Source organism: Thermobia domestica, chromosome 11 (genome assembly GCF_964235325.1).
Source record: "Thermobia domestica chromosome 11, izTheDome1.hap1.1, whole genome shotgun sequence".
Lineage (NCBI taxonomy): Eukaryota > Metazoa > Arthropoda > Insecta > Zygentoma > Lepismatidae > Thermobia > Thermobia domestica.
In genome coordinates this window covers 4,435,912-4,462,365 of record NC_137464.1, presented here as the reverse complement: position 1 = coordinate 4,462,365, position 26,454 = coordinate 4,435,912, and the positions used below count along the sequence as shown (strand labels likewise).

The 26,454-nt window shown below is 35.9% G+C and overlaps 1 protein-coding gene across 5 annotated transcripts in view; it reads left to right on the top strand.

Annotated features, from left to right (window-relative positions):
• Positions 1 to 26,454, top strand: part of LOC145663834 (uncharacterized) — a 40,382-nt gene that overhangs the window by 7,070 nt on the left and 6,858 nt on the right. For all 5 annotated transcript variants that reach the window (XM_081729942.1, XM_081729940.1, XM_081729939.1 and 2 more), the window contains exon 2: positions 18,932 to 19,484. In XM_081729942.1, the coding sequence (XP_081586068.1) occupies positions 18,997 to 19,484 (488 nt within the window). In that variant the 5' untranslated portion in view covers positions 18,932 to 18,996. The remainder of the gene's footprint in view (positions 1 to 18,931; positions 19,485 to 26,454) is intronic.

Genomic DNA, 26,454 nt, shown 5'->3' with positions numbered 1-26,454 from the left:
TGTTTAAAGATTTGCAAAGGCAAACTAAAAAGTTTGCAAAAAACTTGCTCTTTCAAATGGGAAAATTTGCCGAAAGTTCAATGCAAATAACAAAGTTGACGCTGGCTGAGTTTGCAGCAAAGTTGCCTCAGAAAACGAAAACAGTTGCCAATACAAACGAAATGTTTGCGACTGCACAGCAAGAAAGTTTGCCAGGACTTTGCTGCAAATATTTTGTGCAAATTTTCTTCTCAAAATTTCCGAAAATGAGCTGATAAATTTGGTGAAAATATTAAAAGGTTTGCAGCAACATTGCAGAAAGTGTTTTCACGATCGCAAGATCATGTTTGCTGCAAATGTATCAGGTAATGTTTGCTGCAAATTTATAAAGTAACATTTGTTGCAAATCTATAAGGTGATGTTTGTTTCAAATTTAGAAGGTACTGTTTGTTTCAAATTTAGAAGGTAATGTTTGTAGCAAATTTAGAAGGTAATGTTTGTAGCAAATTTAGAAGGTATTTTGTTTGTTGCAAATCGAGAAGGTATTGTTTGTTGCAAATTTGGTATAAGGCTGAAATATGTATCAAAATTCTGAAACTTGTGATCGAGAGGAAACACAATCTACCATTTCGGTTGCATTCATGGAATAATCACCTGTGACGTTTAGAAGATATTTTTCCAGGTTCTGCCTAAATGTAATCGGAATGACATATTGTGTTTCGTATGCTTTAATAGTCTTTAAATCCCAAGCAGTTTATATTCTGACTTGTACCTCACTAGTTTCAGAATTTTTCTACATATCTTAACCCAAATTTGCAGCAATTGTCTTGAAACTAGTACAACTATATATATATATATATATATATATATATATATATATATATATATATATATATAAAACTAAAGAAAAACGAGATGGGCTGATAAGGGTCATTTTTCACCCATCGAACACCGGAAAAATCAAGAGTCCGATTCAGACAAGTTTGCAATATCTGTATACTGGAAGATATGTTTTGTATGTGAATATAATAGGTACGTGAGAAAGAAAATAAGTCATAGAAATTAGTGCCCCAAAAGAGGCAACTTTGCGTCATTTTGACAATGTTTGCTGTCGTTGACATAGGCTTGTGGTAAGAAGGATTCAATGAACCTAAATAAATAATACTCGTAATAATACATCGCTGTGTAAGCTTTGATATGAGGAACAATTTATTTTAGTTCAGTGTGTCTTTCGACCTATGAGAGAACAGAATGTATCTAGCCTCTATAAACACTTTACATTTTTCCGGTGTTCGATGGGCGAAAAATGACCCTTATCAGCCTACATCCTTTTGGAGAGAGCAAATATAGATGATAGTTTGCTACCTTCCAGCTGCACTTTGCTTGATCATAAAATAAGAAGTAACTTATTAACGACTATTTTAACGTCATTTAATTTATATATATGTATACATAAATACTAAAACAGCAATAGAAAACGCCTAAACCTGTGATTTTTCCATAAAAAGAAGATTTGCTTTGTTAGAATTAAATATAAACTAATTATTTGCTGAGCAAAGCTATATATTTTCATTAGTGTTTGATGAAGCCAGAGTTAGTTGGCGAAACTGTAACACGTTTTGAATTTTAATGAAAATATAGTTTTGCTCAGCAAATAATTAGTTTATATTTAAGCCTAAACCTGAATATTCCTGAAGGTTACATCAACGTTTATTCCATCATTTACTCTTGTAATGGACACGGAAACTTTCGCTGGTTCCTCGTAGGGAGATTTCGACTTAAAGCAAGCCACTGAAACAAATCTAATAAATTTGACCTTTCAACGAATTTGGCCTGTACATTTTAATCCAAAATTTTACAAAGTCGGCTGCACAATCGCTCAGCAAAGTAGCAATTGACGACTAATTACCAGTGGCGGCTGGTACTATATGTTGCATGGTTGTGCACCGGATATTTCTTTAATACTAAGGATATTTTTAAGTATTAAAGTCGTGTATCAGTAAAAAATAAACCTTTGCTCTTGAGCGCAAAACAGTATTGATGCATTTCTTTAAAAAAATAATTTTAAAAAAACTGAAAGAGAGTGATATACAAATCCAGTGGCAGCAAGCGTTGCCACTGGAAGCAGTAACATTGAGCATATGGCAGCGAGCTCCTATCTCTTAACATGAGGAAGTGGATTTATTCTTGCATCGCTGCTATCCTCCCGTATTACGCGTTTGCAGTTGCTATTTCGTTGCAACTGGTATTTAGTCAGCTTCTGTAGTAGTTACGAATTCCTCCGTTTGGCAGCGCTTGACTCAATTGGTAGGTTGAGTGAGATATAGACGCTTGGAAGAAAGAAGTTGGTCACCAAACAGAAACTCGCAAAGAGCAAATATGCGTCTGGTGGTAGCAGGGGCGGATCCAAGCTGAATATTTGGGGCAGGGCAGTCGTTCGAAGTCAATAGATTTTATTTTACATTTATAATACAAAGGTAAAAATTCTTGGGATGGGTTTTATTTTTTAAAAAGAAAATATCCTATTCTGCGGGGGGGAGGGGGGGCGATCGAGAATCGAAGAAGAGAATGTCTTACCACTGGTCTAATTCCTATCTGTGTGTCGCTCGTGCACATGATCCCGTGTTCAATTTCGGGCGGAGAGCATAAAAAATTAATCTCAAATTTTTCACTTTCAATACTCATCTGTCTTCTTTAGCCTAAATTGCTGGAATGTTAAACTATTATTATTATTTTTTTTTCATTTTCGAAGGAAAACATCTTATGTTTCATGCTTCTTTATAATAGAACAGCAGACAAAAATACGTAGTTACTGAAAATGAACTCTTTGTCCCTTATATTCATACAAAGAAATGCTAACAAAATGCATATTGTCGGAGGAGAGAGGTGTTTCTGTACCTTAAAGAAAATAAAGCGGAAAATATTTGCAGTAGCGATGCTTTCAATTCAGAAAAACTTGGCGAGCAGCATTTCAGATTTCAATGAAGTCATAGAAGAATTTGAAACTCGAAAAGAACGAAGAAAGACCTTCCATTCTAAAATAATGCATAGTTTACTTAATTAAATAATTTTGTTTAACTGTGTGCATGAATATATGCATTGTTTTGCTTTTTTTTTTTCTTTTTGGCAGCTCATCCGTGGCTAAGCGGTTAGCGTACGCGCCTTTGGCGTGGGAGACCCCGGTTCGATTCCCGGCGGGAGCTTATGTGGTTCGGATTCCACATTAATCAGTAGGTCCACGTCTCATATAGCCTCGCTGCTGAACGGGACGTTAAACTCAAAATCAATTCAACTCTTCTTTTTGGGTTATCGATATCATTTATGGCTCACAGCACATGCTATATATTCGATTTATCTTTTGTTCAATAACATGAACGTAGAAGTTTATGTATATAAATAGTGTATAAACGTACATTGATAGTGGTTGTTTGAAACAAAGGGAATAACTTATATATTAAATCAATATTAGAGAATACACTTTAATCAATAAATATACAAATGGAGCTTATAAGGACTTTCCTCTTCATATTTCCTGAATATTTTTTGGATAAGACTCAAGAATGCAGGGGGGAGGGAACACTTGCGCGTAACTACATACCTTTGACATTGCAACATTGCAACCGGTACTTCTACAGACCACGAACCGCTACTGCTAATTACCCAATAACAACACATTATACTCGAAGATAATGCACAAGGGAAAACAAACATGGCGGCATCCAGATGGCTCCAAGAACAAAGGATTAAGCCTTTTCTAAATTGTCATGTCGGAAAAAAAAACAGTAAAAATCATGGTAATGGCACAACCGTATTAGAATGTGTGAAGGCAAGCATGTAAAAATAACTACAAGAAGATTAGGATGAAACATTAAAAAATACTATACGGTAAATAAAGGGCATTATATATTTATTGCTTGATTTTGACTTTAGAATGACAATGTACTACAAACTGTAACAATACTCAGTGATCATATTACAGAATGCATAAGGGGATTAACAAAAACTGTTTTAGAGAAAAAAGTTGAGAAAAGCAAATTGTTGTGTATATATAATAATACTTAGTACCAGATGCCAATATCTGATGCCTCTTCACAACTTTTTGAGTTTGAAAATTGTGCGAAAATGGAAGAAAATATCAAAATTTCGAACTGTGCAACCTTCAACCTGATTTCGCATCAAGCACAAATAGAACACACCCGGAAGCTTTTTCGCCGGGAACACATCCGGAAACTATCGGATCATGCATCCAGAAACAAACGTGTGTCAATATCTGGCGTATAGATACACTTGATCGAGAAGCGACCCAGTCATCACTCTCACAAACTGGTTGCATAGCACCTGCACGATAAAGGATTAATTTTCAAAATTCTTATATGCAATCCGTCACTTCAGCTAAATACTATCTTATGTTGAGAAACAAAAACATCCGGTTGTGTTTTATATATGCTCGCCTTGCTTGGTGCAAATTCGGAGGCGAATTGAGGTTGGAAGTTGGAGAGTTATTTGGTGAGGAATATTTTGCTACACGTTAAAATTCTCCACTTCTCATTTTTTATCTGGAACTGAGGTCACAAACTATAAAACACTCCATCGTGGTTTTTAACTATTATATGCCGGTCTTCATGCTTTAGTCGATGCTGTCAAAAATCCAGGTCCGTGGGGTGAGTACAATGTACCTAAAAATCCATTCGTACCATGCAGTTTCCCATATACTCAATTATAAAAATACTTCACACTATACACCCTTTTGCCATACTAATTACTTTATTTCGAAAAATAGTTAAATATTTTTGGGGGTAATTTTTCTTAGCAGTTACAAGCTGCTTGAGTCATACCAACTGGTAGGTTTATAAATCCCTTCTCTGCCGATACCATTGACCAGCTCACAAAATACCATACGACCATTTTGTCCAACTTTAATGTAAGAAACTACAAGTTTGCGCACCAAAAAAAAAAAAAAAAAAGTGAATGAGGTATTTGAATGATGCCTATCTTTCAGTTCATAATATAGCAGACTACCTACAGCACAGATGCTGCAAATCATCTCGTGTATGAACAAACGTTATATTACTGGAAACTGTACAATGCGTCTTTGTTGATAACTACCCCGATGGTAAACATTAACTCTTGTTTCATATGCATACAAGCTAAACGACTGTCTTTTCATTATGAGTAACTTTCCTTGATTATCACCTAACAAAAACTAAATGTACAAAGCAGATTTATCAACCGTGTGCGGTTTCAACCATATATAAACAAGTCTCTTAAATTGTCCGGATTACTTCTTATAAATAGTTATAAATATTTCGCAATCACTGTTCATCCGTTACGCATACAAGCTAAACGACTCTCACTTTATGTGTAACTCTCCTTCAAAATTAGCACCCAACAAAAACTAAATGCACAAAACAGACTTATTACCATGCAGTTTCAAAAATATATGAACAAAGTCTTAAGTTGTTCGGATTACTTCTTACAAATAGTTACAAATATTTCGTAATCACTATTCTTCCGTTGGAAGCTGAGACTGCGTGCTGCTTAGAGTGCCACCTCCAGATGAGGATGCTCTCTCATCCAGAGTAACTCTAATAGTGCTTCTGCTTTCCTCAAATGAAACTCGAGTAGCACTTCCGCTCTCATCCATTGAAACTCGAGTAGTGCTTTCGCTCTCATCCATTGAAACTCGAGTAGTGTTTTCGCTCTCATCCAAGGAAACTGGAGTACTGCTTCTGCCTTCTCTGAAATGAAAATTCAAAGTATTGTGCATTTGTGCTATAACATTCGATTATCAACATGATATAATTAAGGCGAGAGTCAATTTCTCACGTATTGACAAGGAAATATCTGAGGACCACGGATGCTACAGTGCCAAGTGACATTAAAGAAAAAAAAACTATCCTCTGTTGCAGCAATGATATGGAAACACAACGTGAAGTGCATAATTCCTTCAACAGGTGGCAGAATAAATCACCTACGTTGTATTGCTTCCGATACTTGGTGCTTATTTTTTTTTTATTAAAAACGGTAACGTTTTGAAAATTTCGCTATTGTTTACTAAACTACTCTTCATGATACATCATCAGAGCAAATTTCGTTTCTCTAGCTCCAGCGCTTCAGCTTGTGCAGCTTTTTCATATTACGTTTTTCCGCTAGTTTGGAAATGAAATCTTTGAGTTTTACGTCCCACGCTTATGCCGGTTAGGCTAAAGGAGACTGATGATGAATAATGAATGAAAATGGTGGAATGAAGAAAGTGGGAGGAAACGGAAGATCCCCGAGGAAACCCACGCACACGGTGTTGGTCCACCACAAAGTTTACTTGGCGGGGGCTGGGATCGAACCCGGGACCCCTAGCACCATAGGTGAACGCTCTACCACTGAGCAACCGCGGCCCCCAAGAACTAACTTGGAATTAATTAGTTCTTCTGTACTCTGCAGTATTTTGAAATTGTCCATATGTAATTTTCTATAATGGTTTCACTTGTGCACACGTTTATCTTCTGGTCCTCAAAAGACAATTAGACAAATGTATTAAAAGTATGTAAAGATCAGTACAACGTATTTTTATCAGGAGTCCTTCGTGAGTGAGTCGGCAAACGTACCGAATTTGTGGCCAATTAGTCCCGGTTTCGAGTTCAAATGGAGGACAATTTGTTTCGGATGTAAGTCGAGAAACGGTTTGGACTCCGCTCTAAGCTTATGTGACCCCTTCCAGCATAACCCGGTAGTTGCAAAATAACACCAAGGTGAAACAAACTTATCTCTGCCCATATGTAATATAAATACACAGAGCAAATTATTAAAAAAAAAAGTTTAAACCCCAAAGAAAAAACTTTTTTCAATAAAACTTTTTGCCAACCCTCTTACAGACATACAGACAAGCATGTACTAAAATACAGAAAATCAATTAAGATACATCCTTCAGCGTTGGATATTATAATTAGCCACTGTATTAAAACCCTGCCTCTCCTCCCCATATACTTTTAAGACAATGCGAATTAAGTCACAACCCAGTCTGCGTCTTAATACCAGTAATATTTAGTACATTCATTACCACTAAAAATCAAAGAATTTTGCACCAATCCTGAACGAGTTCTTTTAACTCCTAGCTACTTAAACGGCTTAGTATTCATTGTAATAATATGTTGTTTTGTTCGTGACAGACCACATTTATGTACGTAGCATACAGATACAATGAGCCTACAAGCAACTTATGTAATTTCCTTATATCTCTAAAACGTTCCCTTTCTTGGAACACTTAACTCACTTGCACCCTCCCCTAAATCTCCAACGTATACTTTAGGTTATAAATGTACAGTAATGCTTCTTTTTACAGTGTTTGATGAAGCCAATATGTTCAGTTAGTTGGCGAAACTGTCACATTATTTTAAAATAAACGTTGTTTTATTCAGTTATTTATTTCCTAGTTCAAGATATTTAAGATAGCAAAACTATTATGAACCAGTTAGCTATAATTTCACCAGGAGTCAAGAGAAATATTTGATCTTTCTAGTGATGATAATTTATAAAATTATCAAGGTTCAAATAAATAAATAAAAATAAAGAAACTGAATATACCTTCTGCAAATACTTCGGAAAAGCAGGAAATACAGATGGAACTGCATTTTTGCGAATTCTCACACAAGAGAGGGACGTTCTATCAATGTTATCTTCTCGGAAATGTACAGAACAAAGTGCACTACCAGCACTAGAAGTCCAGCTTTTCCGTCGAATAGACCTAATCCAGGCTTCACGCAATTCTTTCTTCTTAGGTATCCTTCAATTAAAAAATGTACAAAATTACCATTAAAAATTCAGATTATACAATACGAATATAGAATTGGTTATTGAGCTTATGGAACACACTTTAATAATAATAATAATAATAATAATAATAATAATAATAATGTTCCTATTTCAGGTATTTTTAGCCTATATTTCCATACTCCCAAGGGTACTCTTCATCGGGCATAGGGCTTAACATTTTTTCTCTTATGCAGCTCTTCACGTAGAATTTCTTTTCTTTTCTTCTTTGGTAACAACAATGGTGTGAAAATTTCCTTTTTAACTAAACTGATTCTGTATTTTTAAAAATCTATTCCTGTAATTTTCTACGTTGCATGTAAGTTTGGAAGACGTGAAAAAGGAACATTATTCAGGTTAGTTGTAATTGTTATTACAAATACAGCACTTTAGCCATAAAAGGCTGACAACGCAGATTATTACCCGGTCTTGCTATTTGTCCCCCCCCCCTCAAAGTAATCTACTGCTACACTATGCGCGGACTTGGATTTGTATAAGTTATTCTATATTCTAATTTTGGAAAGTATAACCATAGCTTTACTTGGGAAACTCTCTTACATATCAAGTTTAACCTATCTATCGATCTTTTCCGCTTCCTCTTTATCATATAATGACAGTGTGCTTTACTGATATCTTCTTTCACTGGAAGCTTTCTTATACACATGGACAATGAAACTACATTTAATTCCGACATTCAATCATATCTCAGGTTTGAAACTTATTACACTAATTTTATGCGAAACACAACTTCTCAGAACTTTTTAAATTCATGCAATAACAATAATAAAAATTGGAATTAGCGTAGAGCACTGATAAGTTTCTCATTTATGAAGAAGAGTATGTAAAGCATTATATTTCAGAAATTGAAGATAACCCGATTCTTCTCAATTCTCAACTTTGCTGTAGGTTTCTGTTTTAATTTAACTTCACATCACACAACATACAAGTAGTCTTATCCTTGCGTACACACACAAAATAGGACTGTTTTAAGTGTTCGCCAACAGATGGTGTTGTTGCATCTCTACAGATAATGCTGGGCGCAATTATGCAAAAAATATCTACCTGTTTGGGCTAGGTAGTTACTAGAAGCTAGCATTGGACCTATTCACGTCTGGGAAGCGCAAAGAAGGTCGGTCCGCTCGATATCAAGGGAATGCATGTATTAAAAAAACCCTGATGATCAACACCGTATGATGATAATTTATGTTTTAAAAAAAGTTAAATTCTGGACTATATGAATTCGGTATTGTGGCAATATTAGGTACATAGAGCATAATATGGCAGTATCAAACCCACTATCTTACTAATTCATTAATCTTGTCTAAAGCCAACCCTTAACTTAGAACATGTATGTTCCAGTAATGGAGGGGAAACGTAAATGGAGAGCAGGAACTGAAAAGCGAGTATTATCTGAACCAAATATGGTGAAATGGGGCAAAAGTTTAGATGCCATTTCATGTAATGCGGGCATGCAGTTGAACAATGTACGGTAGAAATATATATTACTTGATTACACAATAAGATCGTACAAGTAATAAAAATATATCGGGGTCTTACCTCTTGCATGTATAGTAAGGCAAAATTCGAAATGAAAAGTGTGGCGTTTACCAGGTAATACTCCATAAGAAAGACATGAAATAAAGTGTTATATAAAGACAGTGTACAAAGCACTGATGCTAGTAAACACTCGCCCCGAGCGAGTTTTTAAAATCGCTAAGATTTATTTTAAACGAAAATAAATTATTTTGGTAAATCTTTAGTAATGGGGGGTGGGGAAACTAACGAAGACAAAAAACAACGTGCCTTGTGTGACTGCAAACCACCTTTACTCGCTAATGCTCGCTCGCCAACTGTCTGAATTAAATGTATTTAACCTCACCTATCCGAATGTGAATAGAATATCGGGAAAATTCGGTTAAAATCCTGGCTTCCCTAAAGTTAAACAATAGCCACGATCTCTAATGGAATGTGAGCAAGTAGATTGGATTTTTTTGTTGGGCTAGTAACATTTTGTTGCCTATTTGCATTCTTGGTACAAAGTGATCATTGAACACACAACTCTCACAAAGCTGTGCCAGTTGCATATGGCTATAGGGCACATGCTTTCGTGAAGCATAAAACGTTTTTCCACTACCATTTATGTGTATACACACGGTCAGTAACACGCCTGCTCCCTACACAAAGGCTCACTACGGCTAGTATTCCCCTGCCTGCCTCAGATAGCAATCTTGGTTTTTAATGACCACATAACACAAGTTGGTTTGTGCTTTTAAGTCGATTCTGCTATATATAGTGCTGTTTTATGATATACCTGCACACGCTGTAGTTATACTCAGCTCTCCTGAAGTCAGTCTGAATATTTCATTACAAATCCTTATTTAAACACTCTTTAAGATAGAAACAGTGCATTTCCTACTAAAAGGAGTTTATATTTCACGAATATAATCATCCCGTTGTGTAGCAACCTAGTACAGGTAGTATATTTGTATGTGTTCTGGATTTTTGTCCCACGGACATGTATTTGATAGGAAACTCCGCTCCCAACGCCCCATCTAAAAGTATACTTACATTAGTAGAGTGTTGTTAAGCGCTAGTAGGAAGCATGAGAAAGTAATTAATTTTGTGCAGTAATATAATACAGATGAATTTACACTAGCATAAAGCACAGAAAGCATGAAAACAAGAATTATTTATGATTAAATGTTAACAGTGAACGATGAAAATGAAAGAGGAGTAGCTAATTATAGGCAACATATGTTAAAATAATAACAAATAAATAGCAATACAACGTTAAAAACTGGTTTAAGGTTAAAAACGTTAAAAAACTGAAGGTCTAATTCGGGGACGCTACCTACGGAAGATCAGCTTTCTTACTACTTTTGGCATTATTCGAGCAGACGGTTCTACCAAATTTTGACACATTTCTTACATTTTCAGGTTAGGTTAGAGCTTTGCAACGGCGCAGACGTGTTATATGTTTTCAGGCGAGTATCGATATTTTTTGATTCATTTCCTTCTAGTTAAAGTCTTTTATGAACACTATCATAAAGGGCTCTGCTGTGATAAGTAAAATATACCGGTACTATAACGATAATTTGGGGATACCCTAGCTCAGTCGGTAAGACGGCTGACTTTGACTTAAACGTAAGAGAAACGGGTTCGAATCCGGGTCCAAACTAAAAATCTTGCCGATGCTGGAGCCCCGGACCACCCAAATAGTCGGCTCGCATGGAGCTATGTGTGTCTTTTCGCAGAGTATGCACTAAATGAGAAGGCAAGGTTCTAGATTACTGGTCCCCCTTCCCATTGAGCAGTAATAAAGACAGAAAACAACGTGCCCTGCGGGGCTCTAACCAGGGTTTGCACAAACACAGGGAAGATAACTGACCTTTTCTCCAACAACACATTCGATAAGTTAACAAGAATTATATTCTTTTTCAGAAGCTAGGTCATAGAATTGTGAAATCAGGAGAAAAAGGAGAAAAATCAGCTTTTCATCAGATTAAACTGACGAACGTAATTTTGGCAAATACAGCCATGTAAATAAATATTGCTAAACGCGTGAAGAATACTGTAGGTAGATTGTACCACTGATTTAAATAATTTTCATATTGTTTTCCTGTAAAGCATTTTTATAGCACATCTTAAGTTTTTAGGCATCTTCAGTCCGTACAATTAATTGCGGGGTACGAACAGAGAAAAGCAGCTGCTGCTTAGTGAACTTTCATCTATTATATTCCGGAACAGGACGTTTGGGCGCCACCATTTGGGCGCGGACGTTTCGGCGCTGTTCGTTTGGGCGCGAGGTACATAGTAAAAATCACAATTTACGACATATAAAGTAAGCTAGGCACCGAAAACTAAGCGCGAATCAGGATATATACATTTCCTACACTTTTATCTTTATCTCATTTCATTTATCTGTATATTCTCTATCTCTATCTTATTTATTCATCTAAATTAAATAGTTTAATGCGTTTGTGGCATTTGTTGCCTAACCTCGTCATGGATTGATTTTTCGCTTGTTCACGATGCTTGTACTTCTGATTTAATTTTTGTATTATATAAGAAAGCTAGGAAATAAAGGAATCAGACGAACTCTTAATTTTCTTAATGTTAATTAAAACATACTGATTTAATTTTTGTATTTTTTAAAGAAGTTAATGATGAAGACAGTGGGAGGAAATATAAGAATCCCGAGAAAACCCACACACAAGATGTTTGCCCACCACAAAGCTCACTTGGCGCGAGCTGGGATCGAACTAGGGACACCATGCACCAGAGGTGAACCCTCTACAACTGAGCCACCGCAGCCTATTATACTTTTGTTCATAACCAGACTACAGTTAGTTGCATTGTGTTGGAAAGTTGATGGGGAAGGGGGGGAGTCTGAGGTGTCCCGTATTCTCATGACAAAAATATGGGATATTTACTTACGCTGGAAGATGTTAATTTCATACAAGACATTTTGAAACATTTATTTACTTCATATAACATGAAGTGCATTTTTGTTTTAAATTAATAGACCCCTTTTGGTATTCACATTTGCCGAACTTCAGTCAGGCTTGTAGATGAATTGATCTACATGTGTTCGTTTGTCTGCCGAGCTCCTTCATGGTTAAGCGGTTAGTGTATGTGTCTTCGGCGTGGGAGATCCGGGTTTGCTTCCCGGAGGGAGATCTTGTGGTTCGGATTCGATGTTAATCAGGAGGTCCCGTCTCATATAGCCTCGCTGCTGAAAGGGACATCAAACACAAAATCAACTCAACTTGTTTGTCTGCCTCTACCACACACACTACAGGTTACAACTTTCGGCCTTTTAAGTTAAAATTATCAGAGTACAAGCACAAGACACTAAATTTCCCGTATAGATTTTGGCGGCATACCAACGTAAAATGTCAAAATGGCGGCCATTTTTTCAAAACAGCGAGTATCCGCGCTACGAAGCGCAATTTTCAGTCCTTTAAGTTGAAATTTCGACGGTGGAAGCACGAGATACGTTAAATTTGCTGTATAGATTTTCTCACAAATCGAATGTAAAATTTCAAAATGGCGGCAATTTTTTCGAAACAGCAGTGAGTTGAAAATTGTTGCAAGTTGTGACAATGACAATCTTCAAATATAAATCACATTTCAACACTTTTACCCCAAAGACATTGAAATATTTCGAAAAAACCCATATGGGCCCAGGTGGATTGGGCTTTTTCACAAAAGCCCGGGTTTTTTCAAACCCTTGCTCTAACCCGCCTTCACTCGCTGACGCTCGCTCGGCAATACTGTGAAAATTAAATGTATCAACTTTAGTACAGAAGGAAATCAACCCAGCTACTAACCTACACGGGGGACCAGTAATCTAGAACCTTAATTACTTGGAGATCTACTTCAGGAGGACTCTGTACATAGTGTCGACACATAGCAAAAAACTACAGTGCATAAAATACGAACCACGTGGTGCTAGGCGGCTACTAAAAAGCACGAATGCTACTCAACGAGCCAGGGCAGAAGCGCAACAACGGAGCCCGATCGTCAGCGAGAAGGGACGTGCACAGGTAGCTGGCGCGTCAGCGACGGGGTATACGCATAAACAAGGATAGTTGAAGAACACATTTACATTTACAATAATCTCACTATCACTCAAAATTCATTTCAATATGCTGTGCACTGACAGTAATAACTTGTATTCACATTCTCATTCCTGCACGAAACATGTTCCACATCATATTCTACCTACAAATTTTCCATTTTGTAGAACCGTCTGCTCGAGTGAATCCTACTTCTCTCTAAATCGCAGGTTCTTGGCAAGGTTCTAGAACACTAGACCCTATTCCCATTTAGCCGTAATAAAGACAGAAAACGACGTGCCCTGTGGGGCTCTAACTCGCCTTCACTCGCTCGGCAATATTATGTAAATGAAATATTGAATTTTGGTACAGAAAGGAACGAACCTAGCTAGTAACCTATATACGGGGAACTGTTCTAGAAACTTCTCCATGTTCTTGTCACTTATTGTTAACTTCAGTACTTATTAATTCTCTCTGTATTATTTCATTTATAACACTAACTTTATTACTTGTTTCCGAGTTACTGTGATGAATTGTCGAATGTTAAGTCGGAACACATACTTCTACTAAGAACATGTAAATATACATATCCATTCAGATACATAGCTTGTCACAAAATTTAAATCAAAAGCACATACAATAATTTCAGTATGACGATTACAGTTTTTCTAATGGAACGAAGTGTAACTTACGTTCTCTTACCACCTAAATGGATATCACTTGCACTAGGACGTGAACTAGCATTCAGTAGCGTACTTCTGAATCTATGAAGAACTCAACCTAATTGAAGCTATAATAAGATGTGTAGTATGTCTATTTAAATAATTACTACTAAAATCTTTAAAATATAATAAAAAGAGCAGATAATACTGACATCAAAATACCAATACTGCTAGAAGCGAGTATCTTTTAATTAGGGATTTTCTTACCTGAGAAAGGTTATTCCGGGTAATTTCTCCTCACTCCTATTTGTACAGCCGTATGCTACTGAAGTAATACTTTAAAAATAAACAACAGACACAGTACATGTCTTCCTATGAAGATAGCAATGTTTTGTCAACAAATATGGCGGTTACGAGAGTAGCCAATTAGACGTGCCGATGCTCGGATGTTTTTTGGCTTCATTCTTTTAATAGGATGAAGATATATAAAGGCAGATCCTCTATTTTACAAGATCCTTGGCGACGGCAAACTTTCAATGTTATATTTTCTAAAAAGATGCATGTTAATTGCAGTGGTGAATTTATATTTGCAAATCAGTGAAAATTTGCAGATTATATTGAAAGCTTTTAAAAAATATTAAGATATTTTGCCTTCGCAAACTATCAGATTGTTTGCTCCACTAAACGAAGCAAAAATTTGCCGCAAGTATTCGTGCTATCTGGGTAGGCCCTAATGTTTCACTCTGTACCAATAGTGGTGCACAGTGAGACACAAGTTAGTGAATACATTTATGCTTCAAAATATTGTTTTTAGACTAATTATAACAACAAATAGAAGTTTATGTACACAAGCGAACACTCCCACTTTCAGGCTTTTGAAGTTTTCTTCGTGTTTTCCTGCTTTTTTACAAACGCATAACAGTGCATGCATTGATTTCCATTGAATAAGATTTACGTTTTCAAAGCAAACTAATGCATGCATTGATATTCTCTTGTGAAACAGTCTGAAGACACGAAAAATTTTAATTAAGCAGCCTAACAGTGGAAATGTTTCCTTGTGCACAAAGTCTATGCTACTCAAGTAAAAATCAAGTGACATCGATATTGCACTACAAACAATCATGTGCAAAATGTCTTAACGGAAATCTATGCTTCCAAAAGCTAAAAGAAAACTATGAAATCTTTCAGTCTCTTAGTTTGCATTTAGATCTGTTAAAATACAACAGCGAAAACTAAGATACTCTACTGAAAAAACTATAGCATAGGCTTAAGAGTAATATGATATCGACAACGTCAACAATTCGCAAACATGTGCAAAAAATGTTTTAACGCAAATTTATGCTTCCAAAACTAAAAGGGAACTTGATGAAACCTTCCAATCTCTTAGTTTGCATTGGAAGCGGTTTAGGCAGAACCGTAGCAATATCAGATGGACCAACGACTGCTATATCTTTTACGATAGGCTTCACAAACGTATCCACTTTGGCACTTTTTCTTAAATAGGAAACTACATTCACCTTTTCTTGATATATTTAACATTTCGGCGACATGGAACATCCCTTGGGAAACGCACGAGAACAAAATCACCTGTAACTGGCACACGATCTAAATCGGCGAACTCACTTAGGTAGTTTTCTGAAAGAAGATCTGACGCATCATTATCATCATCCGAACCACTCAGGATGGTGTCAATGTTGTCATTAATCGAAGGTTGGTCACTTTCGGTTTCGTCAAGCAAGTTACAAGCAATGTGTTTTTTTTCTTGTTTCTGTTGATTTTGTTTTCTGGATTTGGCTTGGGAGTAGAGCTCACTCCTAAGTGTCTGTCTAAATAGAACTTTTTCCAGTATTGTTTCTCTTACGTTCTGCTGTCGAAAACCACGAAACTCAGCTGGCGAAACAAATGTTTTTTCCAGAGGAACCCTCCTTTGAAGTTTGGTAGATATTGCACTGCTCGGAATCCTTATCACATTGAGTCGTTGATGAGCGATTGGGAGGGGGGTGTTGATTTCGCTGATGTGTCACTTAGAGTGCTGAATATGGAGGATGTTGATGCTTCCAGTGTCGTCGTTACTGTTGAAGGTAAAAAATGTGAGTGGTCAAAGATGTGCTGGTTAAAGGGATAAATTCCTGTGGCTTTGAAGCCTGCAACGATGTTAGTTGGTGTAAGTGCTTTGCCAACGCATGCTGCAATTTGGTAAATAGACAAGGGAACACCTGGATTTCTCAACAACCAAGAATCAACCGCAGTGTTGTAGTACACGGAGACATCTAGAGGCTGTAACCTGTTACTGCAATGTAAAGGTATCCTAAGTATGGTAACACCAGCGTTCTTTGCCATATCAATTATGCGGAGAGAAAAGTGACTTTTGTGATTAACAAAGACGGATTTTCCTTAGAATTGTGTGAATATTGAATAAAGTGTTGAAGAACTTCTCGAAATATGTCTGCTGTCATCCATCCTGAGGGATTTGGTAATCCTAAGGTCCCTGGAGGAGCTTCATTTAGCATGTGCGGTTTAAAGTTTTTCCTCGGAAAGAGCATTACAGGAGGAAGAAACGTTCCACTTGCTGAGACTATTGCTATCACTGTCACTAATTCTCCCTTCTCTCCACTAGTACATTTGTTGACTTGTTTTGTCCCTTTCTGTGCTATGGTTTTTGTTTTGTTTTTGGACTGTTGTTACGCCTGTTTCATCCAAATTGAAAACACGCGGTCCATAAGCAAATTGAGTAAAACGACTATACACCCCATTTAAATTTTCAAAAACCGCATTGACATTTCCCTCACTGAAAGCTGTTAATCTAAATACACTACAGCGCTCTGGTTGTCTTACGCTAAGGTTTGGGTTTCGGTACAAAAGCCCTCGCATCCACTCTACATCAGCACATTAGTGTTCTTTCCATGGTTCGGTATTTTGACTTCATTTCTAACGGACATTTCGTATGCCAACTCACGTGGTGGTCTTGTTGTCAATCCATAGCTTAACTTGCTGCACGTAACGGCGTACTCTGCTAGACTCTTCTCTTTCAATTCAGAAAATATCTTGCTAACACTATAATTCGGTTGCATCTTGATTGGGACATCAGGATTATTTCTCTTCTTCTTGACGTAGTGAAATAGGGTTTGAAAGGACAGGTTCTTCTCCTTTGCTGCTTTTCGTAATGAGTATTTCTGTTCCAGTACCAATTTCACTGCTTCCGTTCGTTGCGGTATCACTATTTCCTATCTTTCTTGGAATACCTCACCGCCTCACCAGAATGAACCTAAAAATAAAGATACCATGTTAAAAAACGTGAAAGTAAGTTCCCTACATTAGCATACTAAGCATACCAAAAAAACTGCACAGGATGGGAAAAGCTAGGCCTATATGTAAGATTTGTTATCGTATCACAGACGAACTCGAGTAGCGCTTTAACACACCCGTGCTGTTCCTATTAGGTAGGCCACTGGTGGAAAGGAAAAACTATTCAACACTGAGTAGTTGCTAGTGTAATGTAGATACAGATAGGGATTCAGCTATATTGTGAAATGAATGTTTTGTCGAAGATGATATTTTATCGCAATCTTCGGAATGGCAATGTGCTTGTACGGCTTTGACTTTGATTTCTTCTCCAAAGTTAAGTAACCACGAGAACAGTAGCATTTTATCACCAGAGCACCAAACCTAGGGGAAAAAATAGTTGCATGTGTAATGGCGCCTTGTTAGGAGGGCTTCAAGTAGATACTTTTCAAACTTTACATCCAATGTTTTTGACTCAATCCATATTAATGGTGAACTGGAAACAATGCTTGCCCCGGGCGCCACATATCCTGATTACGGTCCTGCACACTTGGTTGTCCGGTCACTTATTTGCATACGTTGCCAATTTTTTTTTTAAATTCTCTTGTTTTAATAAAGTGATCAAGATTATGTTGACAAACTTCATGAACCTGAACGACTGCTCATCTAGAAAATAGGGACAAAAGGGGACGGACTCAACAATAGGAAAGAAAGATAGGTCTAAAGTCCAATAATCTACTAAAAAGCACATCTCTTTTAACGCACTTACTAGAATTTCGATGACAATATTAGTAATGTGTTGTAGCCGGTGTGCGAATTATCGAGGATGAGGCGGAACCCACTGTAAAACTTGACAGGGATTGGATATCCATAATAAATCTATTTTTCTTTATATTAATTTCTGAAATATATGTACGCTTCATCCTCCTATAAAGTTCCCGTTAATTCGCATACTGCTTGTAGCTATAGGCCAGGCTTTATTCCTTTAATAGGCACACTTCTGGAGGCCTACTCTCAAGTATATTTAGTGACAAGTTTCGTATTGATGCATGGTACACAGTGAGACGCCGTCTGACTGTGTACTGCATGTCTGTGTCTCAGTGTGTACTTTTCAGAAGGTTAACAAAACAAGTCCACTCAATTAACAAGAGCGAGTGACTACTTTCACCCGCTGTGAACCGAAACAAATCATGCCTCTTTTGAATTGTACCATCACAATAATATAATAGAACGTGAAGGCATTTTGCAACAATTGCCTTAAATCAACAATAGTCGTAACTTTAGAAGCGAAGAAATAAAAAAAATATCTGAATTTCCTCACTCGTCCACATCATGCACAAGCCGACTAAGCAACTGACTGCGAACTGATAGGTTTCCAACTGAGCGAGACACCTGGCGTCAAACTCGAAAAGCTATGGAGAAAACTTAAATGTCTCACTGTGGGCTACCCTCCCCTATATCAATATTTTTGTATAAGTAGTAGCAAAATTTCGGATATTTTAAAGTACTGCTTTGAAACACAGTAGACCAAAAACAATTCCAACCACTACTAAATTTCACCTGATGCGGCAGTTACCGTTGTTTTCTCCCGGCCCGATTCATAAATTTTGTTAAAGCGAATAATATTTTTCTTATTGGTTTCAGATCTATTGGTTTTTCTCGAACATTAACTGCTGAAGGTTTCAAATCTCCGACGTGAACAGTTTTGTATGACCGAAATGGCTTCACATTATTTCAAGTTTGACTGTAATAAAATTGAATTAAAAACAGAAAACAATTGTATTGAAGTTGAAATGAAAACAGAAAATGAGTCATTTGAAGAATGTAATTATAAGCTATGTACTAGTAACACTAATGACCACAAAGACCCTCTTGCAGTACATGTGGAGTATAAGAAACGAGAAAGTGCATCGGAAGGAGAGAATATCGCTTTAGAAAGGAATGAAGATGAAACGATATCAGATTGGAAACTAACTTCGAAAGCAATATGTTTGGTGAAGCGCTTACCAACGGCTGATGTATTTGCAAGTGCCGAACGTTTTCGCAGTAACATCAGGCCAACATCTTCCGATCTTTCAAACATCACAGAAGGATCAAGCAGTCACATGTATGCCACTATTGGAAACAAGAACGATGACGAAAAGAATGTCCAAGAAAACAATAATCGAGAATTTGGTAGCAATTCACAGGCCCTGAGGTACGTTTAAATGCGTTTATTTCACCTTGGATATGTTGTGTATAAATATTTCTTTTCAACGCTTGCAATACTTGGTTAAGTATTCCTTTTTCCTTTACCTTAAACTGTGTTATTGGAATCGCAAACGTTTGAACACATATAATTAAACGTAATGCGCAGCGTTGTAAGAGGTAAGACAGTTCGGCACTGAGATAATTATGCAAAAATAATGGTAAATTGCTATAAACCACCTTGCACCTGGGCTTGAATATCAGGATTGAATACTTACACGCTTCTGAGTAATGTCAATATTCGGTAATTCTTTTCCTATTACAGGGAACAGTACCTCGTCGAATTATTTATATCTTTCCCCTCTCACTCAAAAAGTTTTCATGATATAAAAATCATATTTTAATATTCATTTATATATCGGTTTTGAAACTGTAACATTAATTTATATACAAAACACATTAGTAATTAAAACTACCAAATGTGGATGACACGAAGGAATTATAAAGTTTTTTTTTTTTTTAATAAGATTGTTAACGTTACAGAATCCTTTCACTTATTGTGATTCCTTTAATATTGATGTACCACAAACGAACTCTTACTAGACTAACCATAAATTCATTTTTTCCTCTTTTACATGTAGCCTATTTTATTATATGGCTCATTAACTTAACTGGTAAAAGTTCGTTTCTTAGAAGGTTATATCTTTAGATGGAGTGTCTCATAATATGCACTTGTACCGTCGGTAAAGCTTATAGATAAAAGGTTTTTTCTTGTTACTTTTGTATGACATTTGCAGGCAAAATAATGTGATCTGTTAAAAAGCGCTTTCATTTGTTCTTTGAACACTGACCATGTTACGGGGTCAAGTTTGCTCACTGGAAGTGTGATCACTTCCGGCATTGGGACTACTTTTTCTGTCCCAAATCGCGATAGATTCCTTCGATTTCTTGGAGTTTTGATGTGATTCTCACTTTTCTCATTGCAATATTGTTATGCGTTTCATCTTTTCCGTTAGCCTGGGTTCATAAACATAGGATGTTTAAACTTAAAATAACCATTCTACAAATAAATGTTGACAGTTAAGTAGCCCAAGGTAAGAGAATCTAAGAGGATTAAAATTCAATTGAAATTGATAGGATTTGTTAACATTACAAAGAGAAGGAAGTTATGAAAACTTAACTACTCTCTTTGAACTTTTTCAAGGAAATACATTACTTCGATACTTCGTTTTGATTAGGTATATACAGCAATACATATTCTATAACGAAATGTTATCAAGTTATAACTTTAGGGTTTTTTCTTTTTATTTTAATAATAATTAGTCACATAACCGTTTAATGAGAAATATTGAAACTGGCACTTTGTAATTGTTTAACGAAATGGGGGGCAAACACTCTATTAATATAATGTGTGCTTTTGTACGTTTATTTAATAAATAAGTCTTAAATTATTTCAGTGATTGACGGTAAGAAATTTATTAACTCAAAATTTTAAAGTAGACTACTTTTGATAGAAAGTGCAAGATAAACCAGAGAATGAAGAACGAAAATATTTAAGGCTTTCAGCTACAGTAACTGCCTGATGTAGGAAATGACTTCATTTGACCCTCACTGAAACTTTGTTTTATGCAGTTTTGACTCTTGTCTTTAGGCAAGCTATAACCAATATTCAACCTGCATATATCATAATGGCGTGATTTACTGTTACTGTAGAGGAAAGGTAGGTTTTGGAATTAGTCATATAGATTCACACTCAAATTGGAAACGAAATGTGAAAGTTCTTTGTGTTTTCTTCCTTCTCACCATGTAAAATTTAATTCAATTATGTATTACATTTAAATAAATACAGATAAGAAATGATAATATATAATGCTCATTTTCATCAAGTGTTTCTTAGACGTCGAAGATAATAGGTGACGGTTGACCACAGTGGTTGCTAAGAGTGGTAGATCATAGTAATTTACTAAGGTTAAGGTACATAGTGGGCTTAGTGGATCGTGGTGTGAAGAAGTGAGTGTTACATGGATGAAGTTTTTATTGATTCATGCTTTTCGGATACACACATCACCTTTTCAAATCTGAAATATATTGTAATGAAATGTTTGACTATTTTCTAATATTTTCTTTATGTCGTATTAAAATGTTCAATAGAAGTATAATATTAAGATTACACGTTACACTAGTGATGAGTAATGTCTAATGTATCGGATGGAATTCTCGAACTTCTTACACTTCGATGTTTTAAGCCCTTTGTTGGTTATTATCATTTTATTGATGGATTTCTGTGGATTCACTAATAACTAATTGAACGTGTAACCCACCTATATTTAACACAATATTTCCCTATGCGTTCCAACCCTGATGATTCATAACTACTAAGAATAGATAGAAAACTTCTCGACTGGAACGCTTAGGATTAGGTATTAAGTATTCCATTTTCTAAAGTCCTACGACAAATGAAATGTTTTTCTCTATTTTTCTTCTATGTTTCTCGGTGTTCAGTTTCCTCTTTTAACTCCCAATATTATAATTTTAATTTCATCGATTCGTTGTGTTCTTCTTGTTTCTACTTCTTTCTTCCCTTCCGTTTCGACTTATATGATGATATGAAAAGGAAAAGTTTTTGTTCGTGTCCAAATTAGTTGGCCTTCCTACGTGGGATGCCGGCTAATTGTGCCAAATTTAGAATGTGTATTATACGTTCAATTGGTTATTATTTTATTCATGGCAGAAATTGATTAGAATTTGAAATTTTACTTTTTTGCAATTTTGCATTCATGACTGATTGATCGTATTCATATATGCTTTCTTTATAACTGGTGTCGATGTCTGGGTGAGTTAAAATACTGCACCCCTGTTGATATTGTTGGGTTCTTGTACTATAGCAAGAGATCGTTTAATTATCCTATCCCAGTGGTTTGAGCTCTTTAAAATTATTTTCGTGTCCTTCCGTTGTACTGTGTTCCGCCAGGGCTGATTTCTCCGGATGAAACAGCTTGATGTGTCTCTCACGCTGTTTGCATCAATATTCTATTGTTCGTCCTGTTCGTACTATGTAAGTTTTCCCGTATTCGCAGGGAATGCAGTATATTCCTGGTGTTTTAAGACCCAAATCGTCTTTAACTGGACGCAGTAGGTTAGGTTAGGTTAGGTTAGGTTAAGCGATTTGTGTATGATTTTGATGTGTCTCTTCATGTTTTGGAAAAGTTCCAAACGATGTGTAATGGTTTTAATTTAGATTAATGTATTATGAGCCTGCTGTTTCACTTTCGAATGGAATTACGTTTCGCCATTGATTTTTTTTACATTTTTTTTTTTTAAAAAAACGTTAATGAGCAATATAAAATACAACTGTTTTAGGATTTGGATTGGTTCGGGTTAAGAACTTGAAAATGAAATCGTTACGTTTAATGTCCGACGGTTATGCCTGTTAGGTTAAGGAAGATTCTGATTGATGCAAGTGAATTATGATAAACGATTTGGTGAAATGAAATTGTGCGAGTGGCCGGAGAAAACCCACGAACTCGATGTTGTCCGTCTCAAGCTTACCTGCCTTGGGAACGAACTAGGCACTCCAACCATCAGATAATTTAGTAGGCGGTTTCTCAGTTTCGATTCCCGGTGGGAAAGTCTTTGAATTATTACATTTCTTCAATGTATCCTTGTTCGTGTCCCTGCCGTTCAGGTTAACTGGAAATACCTGTAAACCGAGAATAACCGAATATAAAGAGATGCATTACGGAGCTACTTTCTGTCCTTTTTTTTTAAAATTTAAACTTGAATTCTCTAGACTACAGTATTTTATCATGACCGAAATCAGTGTTTCATCGTTAATAAAATATTGGAATCGTAAACGTTTGCAATTTGCTACATAGGCGAGTGTTTCTTGACTGTTACTTAAAAGGAGCGGTCTTAGGATAATGGCTTGAGCATTCGCTTCGTGAGTTAGGGCTGCACGGTTAGATTCTCCGAGGATATAAAAAAATATAATTCAAATGTTGATATTTCCGATGTAAATAAAATGAATAATAGTCAATTTCTCACGTTCTTAGAAGTTAGAGTTCAAACGACTTCTTTCACAGGGAAAACTAACAATATGACGTCACAGTCTACAATCTCGATTCGTACTGTTTGAAAACCTCACGGGTTTTGTAAACAATTCATGGATACAAACGGCTAATCAATCAGGGCTAGTATGAGTCATGAATTTGAATGAAACGTCATTCTGGAATTGTTAGTGTTCTTCTACTCTTATTAGAAATAATAATAATATTTTCGTTCATTTTCAACACGTTCCATATATTCGTTTAACATAAATTGGTAAATGGGAACTATTATTTTTTATATTTGTTTGTATATATTGTGTTAAAATATCAATATAAAGCATACATAATCTAATGTCTCTTACCTAAAGAATGGGTGTTACATCGAAAGGGTATCGTGATAGACAAATCCTACTTAGTTTCTGGTAAGGCTTCCGAAGGTTCGATTTTCATATTATCCAGTAGTTGACATCTTTTTTCCTCCTGATTTCTTTCCACAGTATCTCTTATAAGACAATTCATCCTTATAGAGGGTGAAGTAACATTATTTTCATTTCCTTATCTTCCGTATGCTTATTTGCACTGGAATAGGACTTAATATTTAAGTCTGAAATATTCAGTAATAATAGTAATAATATAGACGACAAATTCGGTATGAGGACACATTGTATTAAAATCTGTAAAATCGCCGTATCGTTAGATACAAGTTACAAAATAGTCGGAATTGGAGAGAAATGTCAGGACATACCCTCTGCATACGTCACTACAACTATCTAAATATTAAAACGAAAGTTTCGAGGCAAATTTCGTGTAGAAGGCAGGGATCCTGAACTCAGAAGAGCCGTAAGAAAATTTGTTTTTAAGTAATTGTTATGCCGGCTATGCTACAGAAGACGTCGATGATGAGAATGAAAGAAATATTGGAGTAAAGAAAGTGGGAGGAAGCGGAACCCGGAGAAAACCTATACACGCGTTGTTTGTTCAGCACAATACCCACTACCCGGGAGCTGGTTGGAACAGAGTGAACCATAAAATTGACAACACTTCAGTAATAATAATAATAAAAATAATATTAATAATAATAATAATAATGGTACTAAAAGATTTAAAGTTGCAAACCTTACTTAAATGTAGGGATTTCGGGGAAGGGGTTCCATACCTTCATGAGATACCTCTGCAGCTACTCAAAGTTAAACGAAAGCTTTCCAGTAAAGTTTCATATCGAAAATATTCCACTGTACGTTATAAGGAAAATAACTATAAAAAACTGAATATCTTGAAGAGTAAGTGATATAATATACTAATTTTTGGAGTTTGCTACATGTAATTATAAAAGGTTTGCTACAAAAATACATACACAGACCATAATTCATTGAGCTCTGAAATACAAAGTAACAAAATAATGTATAAGATGGAGTCTAGAGAGCAATTGTTACTTAAAAAGTGGCATACGTTATTTCGAGAATCGAGATAAAACGATAAATGTTTACGATTCTTTTTGTCTCGTCTCGATTCTCATCTCCAAAGCGTGACGATAATTTGAGGTAGCCTTCTCTCGTCTAGAATGTAAAATGTTAAGTGTCATCCCGATATTGTTTGGTTTGTTTTAGAATCGAGTTGAGAAATTCATCTTGTCATGATCAACATTACACCAAACCGAAATGCTTCTCTTTCCTTAATGTTACGTTTCTCTTTGTAATGGTATGACCTGAGCGATAATAAGTTTCTAATTTTTAATCTTCTACGAGATAATTCTTATTATTAGTATTATTATTCCTGTAGATTTGATAGTTCAAGTATTGTAACATCCGAGTATTCAAATTTCTGAAAATAATAAAACGTGTGTCATAGCCGCCATTAAAATTCCTGAAGTAAAAATAATGCCCGACCTAGATTCGATCCAGGAGCATCCAGCTTACAGGTTAACACTAGAACGGCGGCTGGGTCATTTTTGACCCATTTCGAAATTTACGTTTTAACAACTTTTCTATTTTCTTACGAATCGGGTCGAATTTTTGTGACTTTTACTCGTTCTCTTGAAGAAATATTTGTACTAAGTATCACTCTTATCCACACTTTGCCTTTCGAAATAATAAACAATTATACTAGAACGGCGGCGTGGGTCAATTTTGACCCAACTCTTTTGTTAGTGATATTTTGTTGCATTGTAGTAACACTGCTGGCTAGCATCTTTATCTACTCTTTCTCATAATACTCTCCCAATCCACCTCGTGTTCAAGACCAGGTTCTCAGCAATTTTGTCAGTTTAGTTGGAGTTAGTAATACTTTAGAAAGTCTGTTGATTAGGAGAATCTCATTATTTTCGGACTGATGTGCTATTTCAAACACTCATTATGAGCAAGAAACTGATGACACTGGACGAAATACTTGCAAATTTCAATGACATAAGTGAGGCCGACTCTGACGCTGAATGCCTTGATATTTCTTCAGATGAAGAGTACCTGCCGAATAACAACGAATATGTTCGGATGAAATATTGAAAGAGGAAGAGATAAGCACAGAAAACCATACTTCTGGAAATAAGCGTCGTAAAATAGGTGACTATTATTATTATTATTATTATTATTATTATTATTATTATTATTATTATTATTAAACACAAATGATATGTCTTACATCGTAACAAAATATTCATACTAATTTCAATCATTTTAGCACAAAAATTGCAAGCAATTTGCATGCTATTGTGAAAATATATAGCTAGTGTTTTTTTCTGGTATCACTATGTTGAAATGTTTCATGAGAAAACGTTTATAGCACAAATAAATAATAATAAATAAACCACAGCCATATTCGATCCACTATTGATTGAGGCCTCTACCCGGAGGGAGGACTTGGTCTACTTCCCCCACGCTGACCAGACGGGTTGGGACAAGGTTCTTATATACCAGACGGGTTGGGAGAAGAAAGCCGAAG